The sequence below is a fragment of the Chelonoidis abingdonii genome, chromosome 3 (genome assembly GCF_003597395.2).
Source record: "Chelonoidis abingdonii isolate Lonesome George chromosome 3, CheloAbing_2.0, whole genome shotgun sequence".
In the NCBI taxonomy this organism is placed as follows: domain Eukaryota; kingdom Metazoa; phylum Chordata; order Testudines; family Testudinidae; genus Chelonoidis; species Chelonoidis abingdonii.
This window is the reverse complement of record NC_133771.1, coordinates 212,078,363-212,099,782: the sequence shown is the minus strand read 5'-3', so window position 1 is coordinate 212,099,782 and position 21,420 is coordinate 212,078,363. Positions and strand designations below refer to the sequence as shown.

The following is a 21,420-nucleotide window of genomic DNA, read 5'->3' as shown; positions in this document are numbered from 1 at the left end:
ATAGTGAGGCACTGCTTAGATTAGTAGAAGGCCCTACACACCTCAGTCTCCAGCGTATATATCCTGCATTGGGTCTCTATTTGCCAAAGCAGTGTCTCCTACATCTACATTGCTATTTTTAGCAGTGGAGCCTTTCCCTGCTGCCTGTATGTTGTGTCCATATGTAGTGCCTATGCTTTTCTAGACACTGCAGTAACTGCAGACATAGCCTCAGGCACAAACTACTTAAGCACTGCATAACTGTGAAGCTGTACATAGCCAGTCAATGGAGCTACCCCCATGCTTAAAGCTGAGGCATTACTTAAGCCCTTTGCTGAATCAGGGTCTTAAAGAGTTAATGTCACTCTCGCAGTCCCTTAGGGTGACCAGACATCCCGATAAAATTGGGACCGTCTCGATATTTGGGTGGCTGTCCCGCGTCCCAACCAATCTTTGATGCAATTTGTCCTGATATTTCGCTCCGCCGGCAGCACTCGGCTTTTTCTTTTTTGCTCCGCCGGCGGACTCCCCCGCTCCCCATGTGTCCCAATATTTTCTTCATCTCATCTGGTCACCCTACTGCCCCTAGAGGTACTGCTGACTGTGATACTTTCCAACTAACAGAGATACCACCATCTTTTCATGGGATTACCATTTTCTGCACAGTATGGGACTGATCCAAAGCCCACTGAGATCAACAGAAGTTTTTCCATTGATTTCAATGGGGTGTGGATGAGGCCCTATAACCTTTCTGAAATCTGCTATTGTACACTGCACTAGAATGGTAAGAGTGATGAGCAAGGAGCTACACAAAAAGACAACGTTCCTAGAACATATACTGAGATAGTATTCATTGCTCAGATGTTGAACTATTCCAAACAAGGATTTTTGTTCTTTAGGTTTCTTTGCTTTTAGGGTAAAGAATAAACAGGAATCCAAAACATATAATAATAAATAATAAATAGCCAGCAGTACAAAAATAAAATGAATTCACCATTTTTCTTTAAACATCTCCCCTCCCCCAGAATAAAAACACTTGTTTCTTCACCACCCTTCTTAAGAACAGGTGTCTTGCAGCATTCTTGGCAGATCAGGCTATTCTGAACCAGTGTATAATAGTGAACACAAGCTACATTTAGTGAGAGTTACTTAGAGATTGTAAGCTCTCTGAGTCAGGGACCCCCTTTTTGTTCTGTGTCTGTACAGTACCTAGCACAGAGGGGTCCCAGTCATCACCACAATACCAATAAATAAGCTAAAGTTGCAGAAGGACACCTCATCCAAACCAAAAAAAAAAAAGCTTTATAAGCATAAATAATAAGTTAAGAGGAAGGACTTGTGCATTGTAGGGGATAAGCCACTTGCCCCCCAAACCTGGGAGGCTCATGGCCACCACACCCAAAAGGAGGTGGCACAGGGAGTGATCTGGTGGTTGTGGACTCCCTTCTGAAGAGGATGGAGGTATCCATCTGCCAGCTTGATACATCTGTGGGAGCTGTGCTGTCTGCTTGGAGCCCACATCCAAGACATTACAGAAAGGATGCCAAGGCTCATCCATCCCCCTGACCACTACCCTATGCTGCTCATCCACCCGGGTTCTAATGATACGGCCACGTCTGACCCTGAGCAGTAGCTACAGCACTCTGGAGTGAGACTGAAAGGTTTGAGGTCCAGAATGTATTCTCGTTCATCCTCCTGCTGGAGGGGAAGGGCTCAGGCAGAGACATGTGCATTGTGGAGATGAACGCAAGGCTGCACAGATTATGTCTGAGGGAGGGCTTCAGCCTTCTCAATTATGAGAGGCTGTACTGGGAAGGACTGAGGAGAACAGATAGGGTCCAGCTGGCCAAGAAAAGAAAACATGCATCAACAACTCACTAATCTAGTGAGGAGCACTTTAAAACTAGGCCCAAAGGGGCGGGGGGAATATCACAAAAGCCCATGGGTGAGCACAAAACAGTGCAATCTTAACATACAGCAAGATGTTGGGAGGACACGGCAAATTACAATAAGGTCATAGGAGCAACAAGAGAAAAACTAGTGGGGGAATCTGCTCAGTATCTTAGATGTCTGTACACAAACGCAAGGAGCATGGGGGGGAAATAGGAAGAACTGGAAGTATCAGTATATAAGTTAAAATACGACTTAACTGGCAACGCAGAGACTTGGTGGGATAAATCTCCTGGCTGGAATATTGGTACAGAAGGGTGTAGCTTTTTCAGGAAGGACTGACAGGGAATAAAAACAGGGGAGGTCTTGTATTCCACTTTAACAACATGTACACTTGTTCTGCGGTCCGGAAGTGGGTGAGAGGCAGACCAGTTGAAAGTCTCTGGGTAAAGATTAAAAGGAAAAAAAAATAGGGACAACGGCATGGAGTCTACTAGACACCAGCAAATCGGGAAGAGGAGATGGGTGAGGCATTTCTACAACAAACATCCAAGACAAAACCTGGTAGTAATGGGGGATTTTAACTACCCAGACATCTGTTGGAAAAGTAATACAGCAAAACACCCAACGTCCAATAAGTTCTTGAAATGTTTTGGGGACAACTTTTGGTTACAGTAAGTGGAAGAGAAACCCAGGGGCAGCCATTTTAGATTGATTCTGAGCAACAGGGAGGAACTGTTGCAAATCTGAAGAGGGAAGGCACTTTAGGTGAAAGTGAGCATGAAACGATAGATTTCACGATTCTAAGGAAAGGAAGGAGAGCAGCAGAATAAGGAAAATAGGCTTCAAAAAGCAGACTTTACCTACCAGTCCTCTGAATTTGCTAATGTCCCAGGGGAAGAAAATCTAAGGGATACAGGAGTTCAGGACAGCTGCTAGTTTCTCAAGAAGACCATATTAAAGTCACAACTGCAAACTATCCTGATGCAAAGGAAAGACAAGAAGAATATGATTGGGGTATGGAACAACTTCTATATGAAAGAAATTTAAAAAACTGAGACTGTTCAGCTTAGAAGAGAGACAATTAGGGGGGAATATGATAGAGGTCTACAAAATCATGAATGGTGTTGAGAAAGTGAATAAGGAAATGTTATTTACCCTTCATATAATACAGGAACCAGGGGTAACCATATGAAATTAATAGGCAGCAGGTTAAAAAAAAAACATAACCAAGTATTTCTTCGCAAAATGCAGTGTCAACTTGTAGACCTCATCACCAGGAGATATTTGGAAGGCCAAAAGTATAATTGGGTTAAAAAATAATTAGATAAGTTCTTGGAAGACAGGTCCATCAGTGGCTATTAGCCAGGATGGTCAGGGATGCAACTTCAGGGTTTGGGTGTTCCTGAGCCTCTGACTGCCAGAAGCTGGGACTGAACAACAGGTGATGGATTACGTGATAATTGCCCTGTTCTCTTCATGCCCACTGAAGCATCTGGCACTAGCCATTTTTAGGCTAGATGAACTATTGGTCTTACCCAGTATGGCCATTCTTATGCAAATATTAATGGGCCAATATGGGTCCCCAATTTTCAGGGGATCCCTGATGACCTGACAAATCAAAAAAGGAATCCTACAAAAAGTGGAAACATGGACAAATTAGTAAGGAGTATTACAAAAGATATGATATCTTGATTTTAGTAAGGCTTCTGACACAGTCCCGTATGATATTCTCATAAGAAAACTACAGAACTGCGGTCTAGATGGAATTCCTGAAAGGTGGATGCACGACTCGTTGAAAGACTATTCTCACAGAGTAGTTAGCAATGGTTCACTGTAAGACTTAGAGGGCATATCCAGCAGAGTCCCACGGGGGTCTGTCCCGGGTCCAGGACTATTCAATATTTTCATTAATGACTTGGAGTGGTGAGTATGCTTACAAGATTTGCAGGTAGAACGTAGATGAGAGGAGTTACAAGTACTTTGCAGGACAGGATTAGAATTCAAAATGACCTTGACAAATCAGAGAATTGATCTGAAGTCAACGAGATGATATTCAGTACAGATAAATGCGAAGGAAAGAAAACTCAAATGAACTACAATAAAATGGGGAACAACTGGGAAGGTGGTAATATTGATGAAAAGTATCTAGGGCGGTTCTAATGGATTGTCTGTCAATATGGGCTGCAAACAAGGTTAATATCATTTTGCGATGTATTAACAGAATTGTCAGATGTAAGGGATAATTGTCCTCCTCTACTCAGCACTGGTGAGGTCTCAGCATGTGTCCAATTCTGAGTGCCACACTTTAGGAAAGATGTGGACAAACTGGAGAGAGTCCAGAGGAGAACCACAAAATGATCAAAGTTTTAGAAAATGTGACCTATGAGGAAAGGTTCAAAAAAATTGGACATGATTTAGTCTTGAGAAAAGAAGACTGAGGAAGGACCTGGTAACAGTTTCTGACTATGTTAACAGCTGTTATAAAGAGAAAAATGATCAATTGTTCTCCATGTCCACTGAAGATAGGACATGAAATAACTGGCTTAATCTGCAACACGGGGGATTTATGTCAGATATTAGGAAAACCTAACTATACAGACAGGTAAGTAGTGAGACAGGTTACCTAGAGAGGTTGTGGAATCCCATGCACGGGGAGGTTAGAAGAACAGGATTGGACATCACCTGTCAAGGATGGTCATGGTTACCTGGTCCTGCTTAGAGCGGGGGTAAACTGATGACCTCTCAACTGTCCTTGCACCCATCGTTTATTATTCTGTGCTCCTTCCACCTCCAAAGCTGACCAACAGCTGTGGCACGAATCGCTCAAATTCTTTGGGGCTTTACCACCTGTCCCAAGATGTTCAAATACATATTGTCAAACAACACGAACATAAATATTAAGTGACCCATATGCTTTACATACCAGATGCAGCACAACGGACTGCCCACCTCTATGCATTTGGAAACTATCTACCTTGACACCACTGAGCTCACTGTAAGTTTGCAGTTAGAGTGAGAGTTTGATGAAGCTCGGGGGTACGTATTTCTTATGTCACTGTATTGGAGGAGTATGCTATATAGTTTGATACTGCTGTATACAGAAGGAGCAGAGAGAGATTGGAGTGCAATTATGGTTTTACGAGAATGACTCAACAGTACTATCACAGTTGAGGTTGCGAAAGCCCTGACTTGTAAGTACAGTAACTCCTCACAAGTCGTCCCGGTTAACGTGTGTTACATTGCTGATCAATTAGGGAACATGCGCTCGTAAAGTTGTGCAAGCTCTCTTCTAATGTCCTTTGGCAGGCGCCTGCGTTTGTCACTGCTTGCAGAAAGAGTAGCCCATTCAACATAGCTGGTGGGAGCTTGGAACCAGGGTGGACCGACAGCCCCACTATCAGCGCCCCCTAGTTCCCGTGTGCACGCAGCTGCCTACAGGCTAGCCAATGCAGTCTGTCTTCCCCCACTGCCATGTGCTGGCTCCTGCCCTCGCCTTGGAGCTGCTCCCTGAGAGTCCTGCTTGCTGGGGGGGTGGGGAAGGAAAGGAAGACACGGGGGCTAATGTCAGGGCTGTCCCCTCCCATCTGCCCGCATCCCCGCTAACTCCCATCTTCCATAGAGCACGGAGACACACCAGGGCTCAGGACCGAGGGAGCTTGCAGGAGCTGCAGTCTCGCTGATCTAATTCACAAGGCAGTATACTTAAAGAATGAAATGGCACATCTCTCTCACACCACACACACAGCAGAGTGCGCTGTCTCTGTCTGCATGCTCTCTCGCCTCCCTCCATTCCTGCTGCCTTGTAAAGTGTGGAGAGTTAACCCTTGAGGGCTCATCCAATGCATAGTTCATCGTTTGCAGTAAGGCATCCCAGGAAATACACCCTCTGACTCCTCCACCTCAACCAAGCTTCAGATCATTCATCACTGTAGACCATATAATTGTTTAAAACTTTCTGACTGTGTGTGATATATACACACACACAGTATATCAGATAAAATACTATATTATATATAATAGAGTCTTTTGTCGGGTAGAAAAAATTCCCGGAACCTAATCCCTCCCCCCTTATTTACATTATTCTTATGGGGATTGGATTCCAGTAACATCGTTTCGCTTAAAGTCACATTTTCGAAGAGAAAGAACTACAACATTCAAAGCCGAGGATACTCTAATTAACAGTTTGCATGGCATAAGTTTTCACTAAAACTATCGTAAACCATCACCCCTGTAGTTGCATATGTGGCACTTCGCTAAAAATGAGAAACACGGGAGAGAATCCCTTAAAAGAGTTTGTTCTGCAACTGTCAACTGGGATGGCTCATTTCCATGTACTGCCTAAAATAAACTCTTGCACTGCCCTGACATGCGCACACAATGTTCTTCTGAAAATGCTCCCAATGAACTGGCGGGGGGAGAAGTCAAACAAAACAACCGGGGTGAAGTGAAGGTGCACTCAGAGGAACTGAAAGGCACATCTTCTCCACGCAGAAAAAAATGCCCATGTAAGGATAGTTTTCTCTCTCTCTCTCTCTCTCTCTCTCCCCCCGTAATATTGAACGATGTTCTGGGCCATCTTAGAGAAAAGAAATGAGTCTGTTGCTGAATGAATATTATTTTAATAGCAGACCTTTCCATTATTTGAAATTCTGTTAACCTTTTTTTGGCTTGCCCATCAGAAAAGATTCTTTTCCTGGCCTTTAATGTGCTCTTGCATAACGGAAACTACTAAAATTTGTTTGAAGTTTTTATTTTGAAAACAGGTGCCATTAGCAGGAACGAAAGGTGAAGTGATTATTAAAAATAGAAGGTCAAAGAGACAAAGCAGAAGGGAAATTCTCAATCTACAATTCTCTTGAAACAAAAATTCTTACCTCTTTCCAATACGCAACATTTACACATATCACCATCAATATGGCTCGCTTACTTTTTACCCTTTGGTCGCCTTCAGCACTGAAAAAGACTAACATACAGCCTGAGCCTGCAAAGGACTTTCTGAGATGCAGTGTGGTCCTATGGTTAGCACAGTAGACTGGGCTGTAGGAACCCTGGAGTCTAGTCTTAGCTGTGCCACCAGCCTACTAAGTGACTGATGAACAAGCTAGGTATTATTATGCATAACGTCATGCACAGAGGAATTCCCATTGAAGTCAACTGCACTACGCTCATGCTCCAAGTGAAGCACGTGCTTTGTCAAGTCAGAGCCTAAGTTCCTATGGGCAAAAGCCATCATCTCTTGCCTGTCTCAAGTATTATGCATGAGACAGGCAAGAGATGATGGCTCTTGAAGGTAAATAATGGTCAACATGTGGGGAAGCTTCAGTTTCAGGTTGGCACAGCAGCTGGGTTTACAGAACAAGGGAATATTTAAAGGCAACTAAATTCATGTCTTTGAACTATTTTTACAACCAGCGCACACGTGAAGACAGTTTTATTTACAGTGGGGATTGTAACATCCCCTCACACATCCACTAATACAGTGGTCCCCAACGCAGTGCCCACCGAAATGCCACCAAAAAGCAGAATCATCAAGAGGCGTCACAGCCGAAATACCACTGATTTTCGGTGGCATTTCAGCAGCGACACCTCTTGACGTTGCTGCTTCTTGGCGGCATTTCGATGGATGCTTGTCCGCTGCCTATGGTCCTCGGTGGCTCATCATCCGACGCCTGCCAGATGAAAAAGGTTGGGGACCACTGCACTAATATCACGGAATTTCCCACAATCTTCTGCTTCCTCACACAAAAGACCAAGGGGGGGAAGCGTGTTACCTATGTGGCTTGTTTTCCTTTCCCCTCACCTCCATGCTTATGGACACAGTCCACCAGGAATCCCCAGTTCCATGCAGGGGACAGCATTAGGGGACCATTATGATCCCCCTCGAACTATGTGGCCGTGGTACAGAACTACTCTTCTGGAGGAGGATTCCTGGGCTGTCCACAGGTGTGTGAGCACTTAGACACCCTTTGCTTCCTTATCAGGCATGCATGTAGATGTCTCACCTCTAGTAGACCCCAGATGGATCTCAGGAGATCTCTGGCTAGAAACCCAACCCCTCCTGACAGGAGAATTCAGTGGAAACCACGCAACTTAAAACTCCCTGAGTTGCCATTCAGCTGCACACGTTATTCCCACAGACAGAAGCCAGTCCTTAGCTTGGGGGCTAATAGTAGCTGGCAGCGCATGGCAGACAAACACATCATTAGCTTCCACCAGCTACATTCCCAGTTGTCTTTAGCCCTGGCTTAAGCTGATCTTACTCTAGTGAAAAGTTATTTCTGTGTTATTTGCAATATCGCTTTTTTGTGCAGAGATGCATAAAAATTAGTGAAGGGCTCAAACAGTTTGGGGATTTGGTCTCAATTAAGTACCCACAAACTTCAGATGTTTCTGAATCTCTTAAATCTATAAAGTCAGCTGTGTGAACAATCTCTGGAGCATGGTCTTCAGTCTTTCCTGCTTCTGGCAGCAGTACGAGACCAGTGAGCTGAATTCTCTCTTGCCCTGCATCTTATGTAGCCATTTACTCATAAAGTGGATGTATTTTCACTTCGGGCCAGAGTCCACTTTCGCTTATAATTATTTTACACCTGTGTAAGTCCACTGACTTCAAAAGTGTAAGAAAAGAACTAGGCTCTGCCACTCTGCTGATTTTGTGCACAAACTTTGCACTGGTGTAAATGACTACACAAGCCGTCTCGGAAAACCTCTGCTTTTCTGCTTGCAGTCCAGGACAAAGTTCAGGGGTGCTGGAGAACAAAAGTGATGTAAATAAATCAAAAATGTGAATTTCTTTTAACCCAAAAGGTTCTGGTTTAAAATTTTAGGCAAGAGTTCAGGTTGGGGGGTGGGGGGAGAGAGAGAGGGAGGCAAGGGGTTGTTAATCTAAACATTCCTGATGAGAAGGCAGATGATTTTGAGAGTCCAGATGTCATCTTAATGGGATTAAAAAGGGGTTATCTGGTCAACAGGATTTGCTGACTGGTCAGAGTTAGGCGTTAGGTGTGGTCTTTGAGATAAAGGCTAGTGAATTATCCAGTAAACCAACCACATGTATTTTGCCTCTAGAGATTAAACAGTTTGCATTTATTTGGAATCTCACTACGCAGTGGCACAGATGTATTCTTTGGGGACAGAGTTATGTAAGCCAGTTTGGGGTATCTTTTGCTGGAAGCCAAAAGCAAGAAAGATGAAACTGGCCCTTGTGTGTAGTTTCAGCGAGCTAACTGCAAAATCCCGTCAAGTTGTCCTTGACATTAAATAATGCAAGGACGAGCTGTTCTAAAGCTGGGAAGGGATCTAATATTCTACTAGTGATGCTCAGAAATGGAACCTTTCACATCAGCAGAGAGTCTGTACACTAACTTTAGACTGTGTCAAAACTTTTTTTCAGACGTTTTCCCCACCAGTGCTACAACCAGTTCAGCTCTCGCATAGACCAGCCTTGACATGTTAACCACTGTGTTATCTAACCCTACTCAGAGCATGTCTAGAGGAAATGGTGGATAAAATACCAGTACCCATCAATGTTGTCTACACTAGTACTCCACTCCCCGCTAGCACTGGTGAAGCTGCAGCAGTGGAAAATTTCAGCGTAGAATTATCAAGAGCACCTATCTCTTTTCCCACAGAAGTAAAACTTCCTATAGAGCAGGCCAATGCTGAGTGCTTTTGAAAATCCCCTGCTTAAAGTCCCCTCTAAATAAGGCAACGGACAAAGTCAACAATGAAAAACCGAACACTCGCTGAAGAAATAGACAATCAGAACACAACTGCACAGTGGTTGCCCACATTAACATAACGTGAATTCAAGTGTGGCAATTCACAGCTCTACTCCAGCAAGTTGCAAATTCTCTCACAGGCCTTGGAAGGGAAGGGAATCGTTGTAAGGCAGCAGCGTGGTCAAGAGCTTATTACTATTTGGGTGAGAAAACTATCTCTTTGCAAAATTACCCAATGAAGCCGCACCAGAGTGGAAACAACCAGATGCCTCTATCAGACACTTTAATTCATGAACTCATTATGTTTTCACTTGAAAAAAGCAAGAAAAAGCCCTCAGCATTATCTAGGTACACAAAGCAGGAACAGTCTCTCAAAAAGATCAGGCCAAATGATAAGGCCCTGTATTTGTGGACTTTTTTTTTTTAAACACCTAAGCACGGATGCAACTGTCATTAAAATAAAACAGTGTGCAATCCAAACTAAACGTGTCCTGATGGAAAATGCTCTCACTGTGCTCATCGGGAATCAGTCTAAGGCAGTGTTGCCAACTCTTGTGATTTTATCATAAGCCTCACTCTGTGCAGTGCTTTTCTTAAAGACCCAGCTCTCGAATCATATGATTAGAGGACTATCTTTAAAAAGGGAAGCAAAGAGGACCAGGGAAATATAGACCAGTCAACCTAACCTCAATATCTTGAAAGATAGTGGAACAAATTATTAAACCATCAATTTGTAAGCATGTAAAGGATAGTAGAGTTATAAGGAATGGCCAATAGGAATTTGTCAAGAACAAATCATGTCAAACCAACCTAATTGCCTTCTTTGATAAGGATCCTGGAATAGTGGGCAAGGAGGCGGCGGAGGGAGGGGGCGTGCACGCAGTGGAAGCTGCAGACATGATATATCTCGATTTCAGTATGGCTTTTGACACAGTCATACATGAAAGTCTCATAAGAAAACTAGGGAAATGTGGTTTAGATGACGTTACAGTAAGGTGGGTGCATAACCGGCTGAAAGACCATACTCACACAGCAGTTATAAATGGTTCACTGTCAAACTGAGAGAGCGTACCTGGTGGGGTCACACAGCGGTCTGTCCTGGGTCCAGTACTATTTAACATTTTCATTAATGATTTGGATAATGGAGCGGCGCATATGCTTCGAAAATTTGCAGGTAACATCAAGCTGGACAGGGTTGCAAACACTTGGAGGGCAAGGTTAGAATTCAAAATAACTTTGACAAGTTGGAGAATTGATCTGAAATCAACTAGATGAAATTCAGTAATGAAAAGTGTGAAATACTACACTTAAGAAGAAAAACCTGAAATGAACAGGCAAGGTGGCTAATACTGAAGAAAAGGATCGAGGATTATAGTGGATCACAAACTGAATCAGTCAACAATATGATGCAGTTGCAAAATAGGCTAATATTCTAGGATGTATTAATAAGAGTGTTGTATTTAAGACAAGGGAGGTAATTGTCCAACTTTACTCAGCATGGTGAGGCGTCAGCAGGAGTATGGTGTCCAGTTTTGGGCCCCCCTCTTTAGAAAAGATGTTAACAAAGTAGAAAGATTCCAAAAGAGAGCAACAGAAATGACAAAAGGTTTAGAAAACGTGACCTATGAGGACAAGTTAGAAAAACGGGGCATGTTTAGTCTTGAGAAAAGAAGACTGGCGAGCCGGGGACCCGATAAGTCTTAGACTATGTTAAGGGATGCTATAAAGAGCATGATGATCAATTGTTCTCCATGACCACTGAAGGTAGGACAAGAAGTAATCAGATTAGTCCACAGCAAGGGAGATTTAGGTTAGATATTTGGAAAAACTTTCTAACTCTAAGGACAGTTCAGCACTGGACAGGCTTCCAAGGGTAGTTCTGGAATCCCTACCACTGAAGTTTTTTAATAACAGGTTAGGCCTCTGGTTCTCAACCAGGGGAACACGTAAACATTGGGGTATGCAGAGGTCTTCCAGGGGATATATCAACTCATCTAGAGATTTGCTTAGTTTTACAATAGGCTACAGAAAATGCACTAGCAAAATCAGTACAAACAAATTTAATATAATGACTTGTTTATGCCGCTCTATATACTGTACATGGAAATGTAAGTACAATATTTATATTCTAATCAATTTATTTTATAATTATATGGTTAAAAATGAGAAAGGAAACAATTTTTCAGTAACATTGACTTCCTGTATTTTTAGGTCTGTTTTTGTAAGCAAGTAGTTTTTAAGTGAGGTGAAACTGGGGGTAACACCACAAATCAGATTCCTGAAAGAGGCACAGTAGTCTAGAAAGGTTGAGAGACACTGGGTTAGACAAATACCTGTCAGGGATGGTCCAGTCATATTTGGCCTGACTCAGCACAAGGGGATGGACTAGCTAATGTCTTGAGGTCCCTCCAGCCCAACTTTTCTATGATTCCATAATCTTGGTTATCACTTAAAAAAAATGAACATTTCAAATCCTCAGAGGTACAGAGAAGCTTGAAAGTATCCCTCAAGAGCAACCAAAAGGCTCAGAAACCAGAATGCAAATATAAAGAACTCCAAGTTTATTGTTTTCTTAAAAATCTCATGATTCTTGGGGACCTGGCTCATGACTGATAGGTATCTACACAACACAGTCCAGTTCAAGTGACAGTTCACTGAAAGATTTTATTTTTCCTTTAGACAATTTTTCCTGCTACAAAACATGTATCAGCACCCAGTGTAGAGAGCTGAAGACCGATGAAACAGAGCAAACAAAGTGGCCTGGGGCAGATGACTGCCTTAAAAGCATGAAACCACTAAAAGAAGTCAATAATGGGGGAAAGGAGGTGTCACAGCTATGCTACCTGTCCCCATCCTGGTCTCTCAGAGCATGCCCTCAGGTGTCAGGCCTCTCACCTCTACCTCTTCTGGAGTGGCATTTTGTGGTTCTCTCACTCTTAGGTCAGACCGAGGCTAACAGCTCCCTGTGTATGAACACTGCTTACCCAGCAGATTCCACTGGGTGCGGCACCTGCAGTTCTTCCCTTCAGGAGTTTGTGACCAGTGGTGAACAGAGAGACCAGATGGCCTTCTTAACATCAACGTGCTGTTTAATTTTACCAATAGGAACAAAGTATTTAAACCTGCATAGGTCTATCTTACCTAGAGCCCTACCACCACTCCATGATGGCGGCCTACGCAGGCCTAGCTTCCTCAGAGAACTCAGCAGGTGCCAATGTCAGACTGGTTTCTGTGACATCAGCACCCTGATAACTTCTCCAATCTTCAAAGAGTCCCTTAAAATTCAGCATCAGTTCCTCATTTCTTCTCATTTCCTGAGCTTTTGTTCTTCTTGACCAAACCAGGCGAGTAAGACAACTGCACCCAGGAGGTAGTCTTCACAGCTAATCGTTCTCTTAACAACCCTTAAGTGTTTACTGAGGAGTGGCATATCTTGAGCCATTGTTTCCTCCCTGCCTGCTTTTCCTTACAGCCCACTATTAAGCTAACCTAATATAGTCGCACAGTGAACATCCAAATAACCAGGTAATCCTTCAGCCTCCATACAGTACTGCAGAGCAACTCCATGTTCATCATATAAAGAAAGAAAGTAATTCAGATGATGAGAAGTGACTGAGTTTCACTTAGCAGGAATTTCTGGAACAATCTGATATATTTCACTATTCAGAGACAACTTAGCCATGATGGAACAAGAGAAATTTTCACTTGTACCTTCACCCCCAACCCCCAACCATGAAGCCATCCCACTCCTACATAAGGAGACTTTATAACTAGGATTCTGAAAAAGAATTTGTGATTTTGGTGGTTCTGTTTTTTAAAGGGATGCCTTGATCTTAAGGAAATACTGAGCACCTGCCTTTTTGGAAATCAGACCCCTTTAAAATATTTTAATTAGGGCTTGTAACTGGGTGCACGCATCACTATGTGCCCCCTCGGGGCCAGGCATGGCACAGCAGCTCCTTGCTGGATTAGCATCCCCTGTCGAAGGTCACTCCAGCAGTTTCTCTGCCTGATAACTTGTCCGGAGACTCGGCCTTTCAGCTAGGGCAATTTTTAGTCCATCCCAACAGGGAACACATAAATTCCATCAAAGTCACTTAGGGTATGTCTACACACGCAGTTGTCACAATAACTTTTGTCTTTTGTGGGTACTTTAAAAAAACCCCTCACAAAAGACAAAAGTTTTGCAAACGCAAGCAGCAGTGTGAACGTGGTTTTGTTGGCAGGAGCGCTCTCCTGCCGACAAAGCTTATGCCTCTTGAGGGGCTGGAAGTATTTTGTCGGCAAAAGTGCTGACAAAATACCGCAAGAGCGTTCACACTTGCTGACTTTGGAACTTGATTAGGTGCATTGCTAAAGGGGGGCTAAAGTCGTGGTGAAGGCACGGTGACAAAGCAGAGCCGTTGGTGAGCACTGCTGCTGCCTATGCTGTCCTATGGCTAAACAGAGCACTTCGTTCTCCAGGGCTGTCAGTCCAGGACCTTGAACAAGCAGTAAATAAACGAACAAGTAATTTCTCACAAGGCTTAACAAACTCCCTGCAGAAAAGGTCACATATCAGGCTGTGACCTGATGCCCACCCTGGTTTCTGACAATATATTCCCATAGCCTGGAGTCCACTGACTACAGCAACACATCAAGGTTAGGATCAGAGTCACTCCAGAGGTGTGGAGGACGAATGCTCTTTTGGTTTCATTGTATGCGGCTTTAAGTTTGCTTTGAGTTTCTTGGTTCAAATTAACCCAAAGTACAGCTGACACCTTTTTATGCTGCTCCAGCAACAATAAAGGGGCCTTAAAGGAGGTGGAAGACTGGAGCCTCCCCAGCCAGCAGAGAGCTGGCAGAAAGACCTGGCTCCCAACTGCCCACTCAGTCATGGGGGAGGAATCAGAGACATGTCAGGGACACGGCCAGAATGCACTTTGCTACAGCTATTCTCTGCTTCCAGCGTCCCATAGTGGGCCATGGGCAGAGGTCATGAGCTCAGACAGACTGAGCATGCTCAGTAACACTGCTGAAGCCAGCTGCCCTCACTCTGCCCTCCTCCCTCATCCTCCTACCATTGGCAAGCACTGGTTGTCTCTGGCCATGGGAAGCAGAGTGTAATTTTGATCAGCCCTGAGGTTGTTCCAACTTAAACCCTGGGCCTGTTGGACCCTTCCATGGGCCCAGAATAAAGGGAGTGCAAATAGCATACAGTAATTTAGCCACTTTTCTCCTCCAACCCTACCCAAGTGCAGGAACGGTGTAACCAAGCATCAGCTTGTAAGTCACTTTTCACAGTAAGCTCTCTGAGACAGGGACTTTGTATTTGTACACTGCCTAGTACAATGGGGCCTCATGCTTGGCTGGCTCTTATATACAATCATAATAAACAAGATTAATAATAAATAATAATAAATAATCAGGCTCAGAGCCCTCCTCTGGCCCACATTGGTCAAAAAGGCAGTGGAACTCAGCTATCCTTTCTGTAAAAGCAGCCTGAATTTTGGATTCATAACAAGACACGGAACCTGACAAAGCTTGCCAGCTTGGCCTTCACTCAGAGTTCATTCTGAACCCGCAGCATGGCTCGAGTTAGAGCAAAACTCCCAAAAGGCCCTGTCCTGCAGCCCTTAATCATGTGAGTGGCTCCGTTTGCTTGGATGAGCCTACTCACATGAGTAAGGGCTGCAGAACTGGGCCCAGCATTTCCTAACCATTGTTCCAAAACCACAGACAATTAAAACAATCCTGGGGGGTAGAGTTTTCCCCCTTTTCTCCTGTATACAAGGCCAACACCCAACAGTCAGGACTCAGAAACCTGCCCCAAAACACTGGAATCATCGCAATCTGAAGGAGGGTGTCACACTCTTCCCCTCCCGTAAAACACGCGTAAGAGTCAGGCTGATGAGGAAGGGGAAAAAATCCCAAGTGCAGGATTTTGGAACCTCTCTCTCCAGGGGAGTCTTAGAAATAATACATATTGCTAAAGGTAATGAGACACTTCTAAAATTCTCCCTAACCTCCAATCCACTGCATTGAGCACAGCAGATCCTGGGTGTGCTCAGGTAAGCTTCAACACCACAGACGTGGGTCTGATATGCATCACACCAGTGTGACTCCACTGACTCCTGATTTAACCCCGGCCTGAGGGGGGAGCCAGGCACCCCAGCTACACATTTATTTCTGGGCATAGAAAATGCATGTTGTGACTTTGGATTCCCATCCATTTGCACAGAATGCATCTTGGAAGTTCCACACAACTGCCTAGGGGAGAATATGACGCATGGGAAAACACTTTATACAATACATGCATCTGACGAAGTGGGTATTCACCCACGAAAGCTCATGCTCCAAAACGTCTGTTAGTCTATAAGGTGCTACAGGACTCTTTGCTGATTTTACAGATCCAGACTAACACGGCTACCCCTCTGATACTTTATACAATCCTTATAAGCCCTAGTAAGAAAATACAGCCACAAGTGATGGATGCACTTTTTTTAATTCATACATCATTTTTCTTCCATGATACATCAATACTACCTAACTTTTATATAATATTTTTCATCAGTTGATCTCAAAGTACTTTACAGAGGACATCAGTATCATTTCCCCATTTTACAGATGGGGAAACTGAGGCACAAAGAGGGACTGTGACTTGCCCCAGGTCACCTTGCAGATGAGTGGGAACACCAGGAAAAGAATTCAGGTCCCCTGAGTCCCAGTTCAGTCCTCTAGGCAGTAGGCCACACACAGTAAAGATAGTTACCCTTGGCTACCAGTCTCCCCAAATCCTTTCCTAGGGACAGCTTGCAAACCTCAGCTACTCTCTCTATTCTCCTAAAACTCTTCTAGGTAGACTGAAATACTTACATGCAAACACAGAGAGAGAAACTAGACTCAGTCCAAATCTTAGAAATGAACAGTGAATATTTACATTAGTAGTGAGGAAGTGTTAGGGACAGAAACTCATTTCACATTTTATTGGGCTTCAGGGGTGTTGTAAAAATCTTGTCCTGTCAGGCTGATCTACACAGTCCTATGAGCTCTCTGTCAGTTCTGCCAGCTCTCCCTGGCAAAGAGTCCCATGGTGATGTCTCAGGCAACAGTGCTGCTGAAGTCTCGGGGGAAAGGTGGGTGAAAAGAACAGCTAGGAAAACTGAGAAAAGCAGAAGAGATCAAAGGAGAAAATGTAAAGCAAGGGAAAAAATGAACATGTATTAAATAGGGCTTAGATGATTCAAACATTGTGTTGTTTTAGTATTGTCATACTTGGATCTAAAAGGCATTATGAGAACTGAGGCTGCTTCCACGTCTCCATTTCAACCCCAGGTCAGCTGGGTACTTAAGCACTTGCGTAACTTTAAGCAGATGAATAATCCCAGTGAAGACATTGAGACTAACATGTTTAAAGTCAGACACACCTACTTAAATACTTCACTGAGTTAGGGCCTCCGTCCTTAATTTAAAATCTTACATTAACTTTATATTAAAACAGACACTAGAAACAGGGCTAGGCTGAAATCATCTTACTCACAATGGAGTAGGCTACAATGGAGCTACTTACGGTATAACGTATGAGTCAACACAAGGGTGCTAAGGGTGCTATAATCTAGCCCATTGCTTGTGTCTGGTCCCAGTTTCCAAATAATTGTACAACTTTTGCACAGATTAAAAAATCATTACAACGTAACATGTAGAAATTCCGCCACATACAATCAAGTGAAAACATATAGGGTATTATCAGTGGGTGGAATTAGGGGCATAAATCCCATTGGAAAGTCGATGGGATTCGTGTTCCTCAGTCACTTGGGAGCTTTTGAAAATCCCACCTATTGTGACCTGAACGCACAATGTAATTGCGCCCAGCTCCATCGTGCCACCATGCTGATGTATACACGGTGGTGCATGTGTGACGCTCAATGCTATTTCTCATTTTTCAGATCAGTTTTCAAGTAACACTGACTAAAGATGATGCTAGACACTCACCAAAACTGAATGAAGGCAAAAACAGGGTCAGCGGTGACAAAATTTATTAGTATCCAGTGCAGAACATTCTGAACAATTTAAACAAAGTATGGTCATGCTTCTTTCCTATCTCAGTACAGATCTCTACAGCATGTTCTGCCTTTGTTCCACATATGGAGTTTCCTTTGAGATCAGTGGGAAAACTGTGCGTTCAACCAGTGCAAAATATGCAACAGAAATCCACACTACAGATCAGAGAGAAGTTTGCCCTACATTTCCACTTTAAAATAGACTTGGTATTCCCCTTTTCCACATGATCTAATAACTGCTGTGTAGTAATGCTGTGCAATATTAAGGAGCTGCTACGTTCCATCTCAGAGGTGGCTGCATTTCAGTCGTGTTAGGTTATGCGTCTGATATACAGAGAGGGTAAATCCTGGTTGTTTTGAAGTCAATGGCAAAGCTCTCAAAGCAAAGGAGAACTTTGGGATTTTTCTGTAAGAAAGTCATTTATAAAGTGGAAGATATCTGCATGTATTTATATTGAAGATGTTTTTGGTCTTTTCTGATCCTATACTGATCTCTCAAAATAGAAAGAGCAATGAATATGTTTAACAAGAAATAGCTCTAATTAAAAAATAATATAAGCAAAGAAACATTTAAATAGTTTAGGAGCATTAAGTCCAAAAATTACAACAATCCTCCAAAACATGGCTGTACACATAATAAATAAAATACTGAATTCAACCATTATTCAGGCTGTTTACAACCTTCCCTAAATACCACAAACTACCTAGTTCTTTACTATATACAGTTAAACACTATAAACATTAATGTTTCCATAGGATCAAATTTAAGCCATTGTACTGCACTTAAAGAAAAATAGCCTTGCACAGTTTTTGCTTACACGGGCATATTTTAAATGCAAATATTAATCACGTGTTACAGCTTGATAAGAATATTGTGCAGTATTTTCACACTCCAGTCGTTTTATAGCTGGTTGAAAAAATGAACCAGGAGATGGTCAATGAACAACTGAAATCGAATGTCACTCCTCCAGAAATCATTTCAATACAAAATGGCACACTGAGCTGCTTCAAATTTCTAACAAATCCTCTAGCATACGATCATAATTGCCCCAGCTTTCCTGCAGGTTTCAAAAGCCCACCGACTGCAGTGCCATCTATTTCACTCTCGAAAGACCAAACATTTCATTATTTCCCACCCATTATCTCCCATTTCATTATCTCCCTTGAAAAAAGTATACAGTGTTACTCTATAACTAACTGAACATGACTGCATGAACTGCAATCATAATAGACAACATATGAACTGATACGGAATTTCTTTTATCTACAGGTGAGTAAAATGCTGCAAACTGACTTTCACCTCATTAAGAACAACTGCACAGAGAGGATTAAATAAGTCTAATTGAATACCTTTTCAGATAGAATTATACAACTGCAGTTCAACTGAACACAATTATATCCGCAACTCATGCAAATACACTCAGAAAGTTTCTCTCCTGTCACATCAGTGCAAACATGTAACATTCACAAAGTCCTCATGTGGCAATCAATGTTGACAAGTGAACTCATGGAACTAGTAAAACATATGGAGAAGATCACATTTTAAAATAAACTAATAGAGAAGTCAGCTTGACAACTGAATACTTTACATTTCACGGTCACCTTGTGATTAAAGCAAAGGCTGTTCAAATCAAATGAAGCTCACCAGAGCAGAAGTATGAACATTCATTTTAAATGACAATCAAACAAGGTTTTAGATTTGTCTCTTAATAGGGATTTTTAAAGCACCTTAAATATTATGTATGCAATTCTAACCTTATGTTGTATCAGAGAGATGTTATTTTTAAAGAGCACTAATTTTCTTCTTAACTTAGTCAATATGTATTCACCAATTATGGAATTTAAGAGACTGGTTTAAGAGAAATGAAGAGAGTGGTTGAATGCACAGTTCTTCTGGAGACCTGGGTTTTAGCCTGCTTAGATCACAAGCGAAATGAGTTCAGTGATCTCAGTCCAGGTAGTTTCCTCTGCACATCTGACTACCCCATTTTTCCATGACTGGTTATGTCATCTCAGGAAGGGTCCAGAACTGGGAAGAGTGAGGAGTGGGATTATGCTGGTGCTCAGATCTGAGGCTGTGGAAATTGAACAGGCACTGAGCTTAAAGTGGACTGTCAATCTCACTGAGGACTGCAGAAATTCAAAAACAGATTTGAAAAAGGCACATACAAAGCAAAATGTGAACATTCCCACGGCACCATAAGCACAAGTGATGGGATCTCACTGATACTAATCTAAACTGGAGGAACTGAAAGCAATGTCTAAGCCATGCCAAAAAGTTGCCTTTTATTCGTGATTGTTACTTTCACAGCAAGTGAGGAGAGTTAAAGGATATAGCCTAAGGTGAAGTTATATTCTATGTAGAGGAATGTGAAAGATATTGTCCATCTTCTCACTGTGCTGTAGGAAACCCAGGTGGTTATGTGCACAGCTACAGCGGTGGAAGTAAGTGCAGGAGACAGAATGTTACATATACACATATTTATGGAGTGAGACCAGCTACTACAACTTTTCCTCACTTTCTTTCACAGGTGTCATGATAGAGGTCACTTTAGCAGCGCACCTGCCAGGAAATGACCCTGATTAGCGAACATCTTTAGATATTCGGCACAACTCAGCTGTAGGAGCTGGTCTCCAATCTCTTGGACTCCAGGAGGTGACAGTGACTTCTTGGAGACCACCAATAGCCCGAGCAGTGCTGACTGCACAGCTACAGAGCTAACACATATCCACGCACACAAAGGCAAGAGAAAACAGATTTGATCGAATACTTGAGCAGCCACGGATCACCAGGACCCTTCCCGTGGGATGCCTGCCACTGAAACGACCCACCCGGGGAACAGAACACCTAGGCTGAACTCCATTCCCTGCCCCGGGGACTACCCACCCCCCCGAGGGATAATCGATGGCCGCGCTAGGGGCTGGAGACTCACCGGATTGCCCAGCCCAGCTGGAGAGGGAAGCCAGGAGCAGCGTGAGCGAGCCCCCGAGGCAGAGCTGAGCCAGCAGCAGCTCCCTCCTTCTCCTGCGAGCCTGGCTCCGGTGCCGCTTCCCGGGCTGCAGCGGCAGCATCTCCGGCCGGGAGAACCGAGCCCCGGCCACCGCCGCCGGGACTGGCTGCCGCTGCTTCTCCTTCGCCGCCTCCATGGGCTCCCTCGCGGTGGCCAAGGCGCAAGCAGGGGACGGGGGCTGCGGGGCGCGCTGGGGGCGCGCAGCTCCAAGGGGGGGAACCCCCCGCTCGGCGCGGCGCAGCGCAGCGCAGGAGGCTGCCTGGCCCCTAGTCCATGCCGCTCCGGGCTGGAGGGGCAGCGGCCCGGGGAGCGGCGGCGGCAGCGGGCGGTGCCATGGATGGGGAGCCGAAGTCGAGCCCCCAGCCTGTGTGCAGCCGCCTGCTCAGCCAGCCCGGCGAGGGGCGGAGGAGGGAGACACACACGGGCAGGGGAGGGGGAGGCGGCCAGGAGCCACCCGACGCTTTCCGATCCGCCCCGAGTGCCTTCGCCGCGGTCCCCCCCTTGCTCCTCAGGCTTGGGCGTGCGGCCCGAAGCTGCTCCCCCCGGAGCCCCGGCCCTGCGCCGGGGGAGCCGCGCTGCAGCCAGGGGCGCCCCTCCCGGCTGGTCCCCGGGCAGGGGGGCGGAGGAGTGGGGGGGACCGAGGCGGGGTCCCGTATACACCACCGCCGCTCCACACAGCCAGGCGTGGGCTGCTCCACGCACCCCAACCCGGCCAGCTTCTCCCCTGGAGGGGGCGGCCCAGGGCGACTAGAGGTCCCAATAGTATCAGGGTCATGA

At 44.3% G+C, this 21,420-nt stretch overlaps 1 protein-coding gene across 3 annotated transcripts in view; it reads right to left on the bottom strand.

Moving 5' to 3' along the window:
- Positions 1-20,779, bottom strand: part of SLC24A3 (solute carrier family 24 member 3) — a 357,605-nt gene extending 336,826 nt beyond the window's left edge. For 2 of the 3 annotated variants that reach the window (XM_032795894.2, XM_032795893.2), the window contains exon 1: positions 20,566-20,772. In XM_032795894.2, coding sequence (XP_032651785.2) covers positions 20,566-20,704 — 139 coding nt within the window. In that variant the 5' untranslated portion in view covers positions 20,705-20,772. Of the gene's footprint in view, positions 1-20,565 lie in introns of all 3 variants that reach the window. The other variant, XM_032795892.2, reaches the window with a different exon arrangement.
- Between the last annotated feature and the right edge of the window lie 641 nt (positions 20,780-21,420).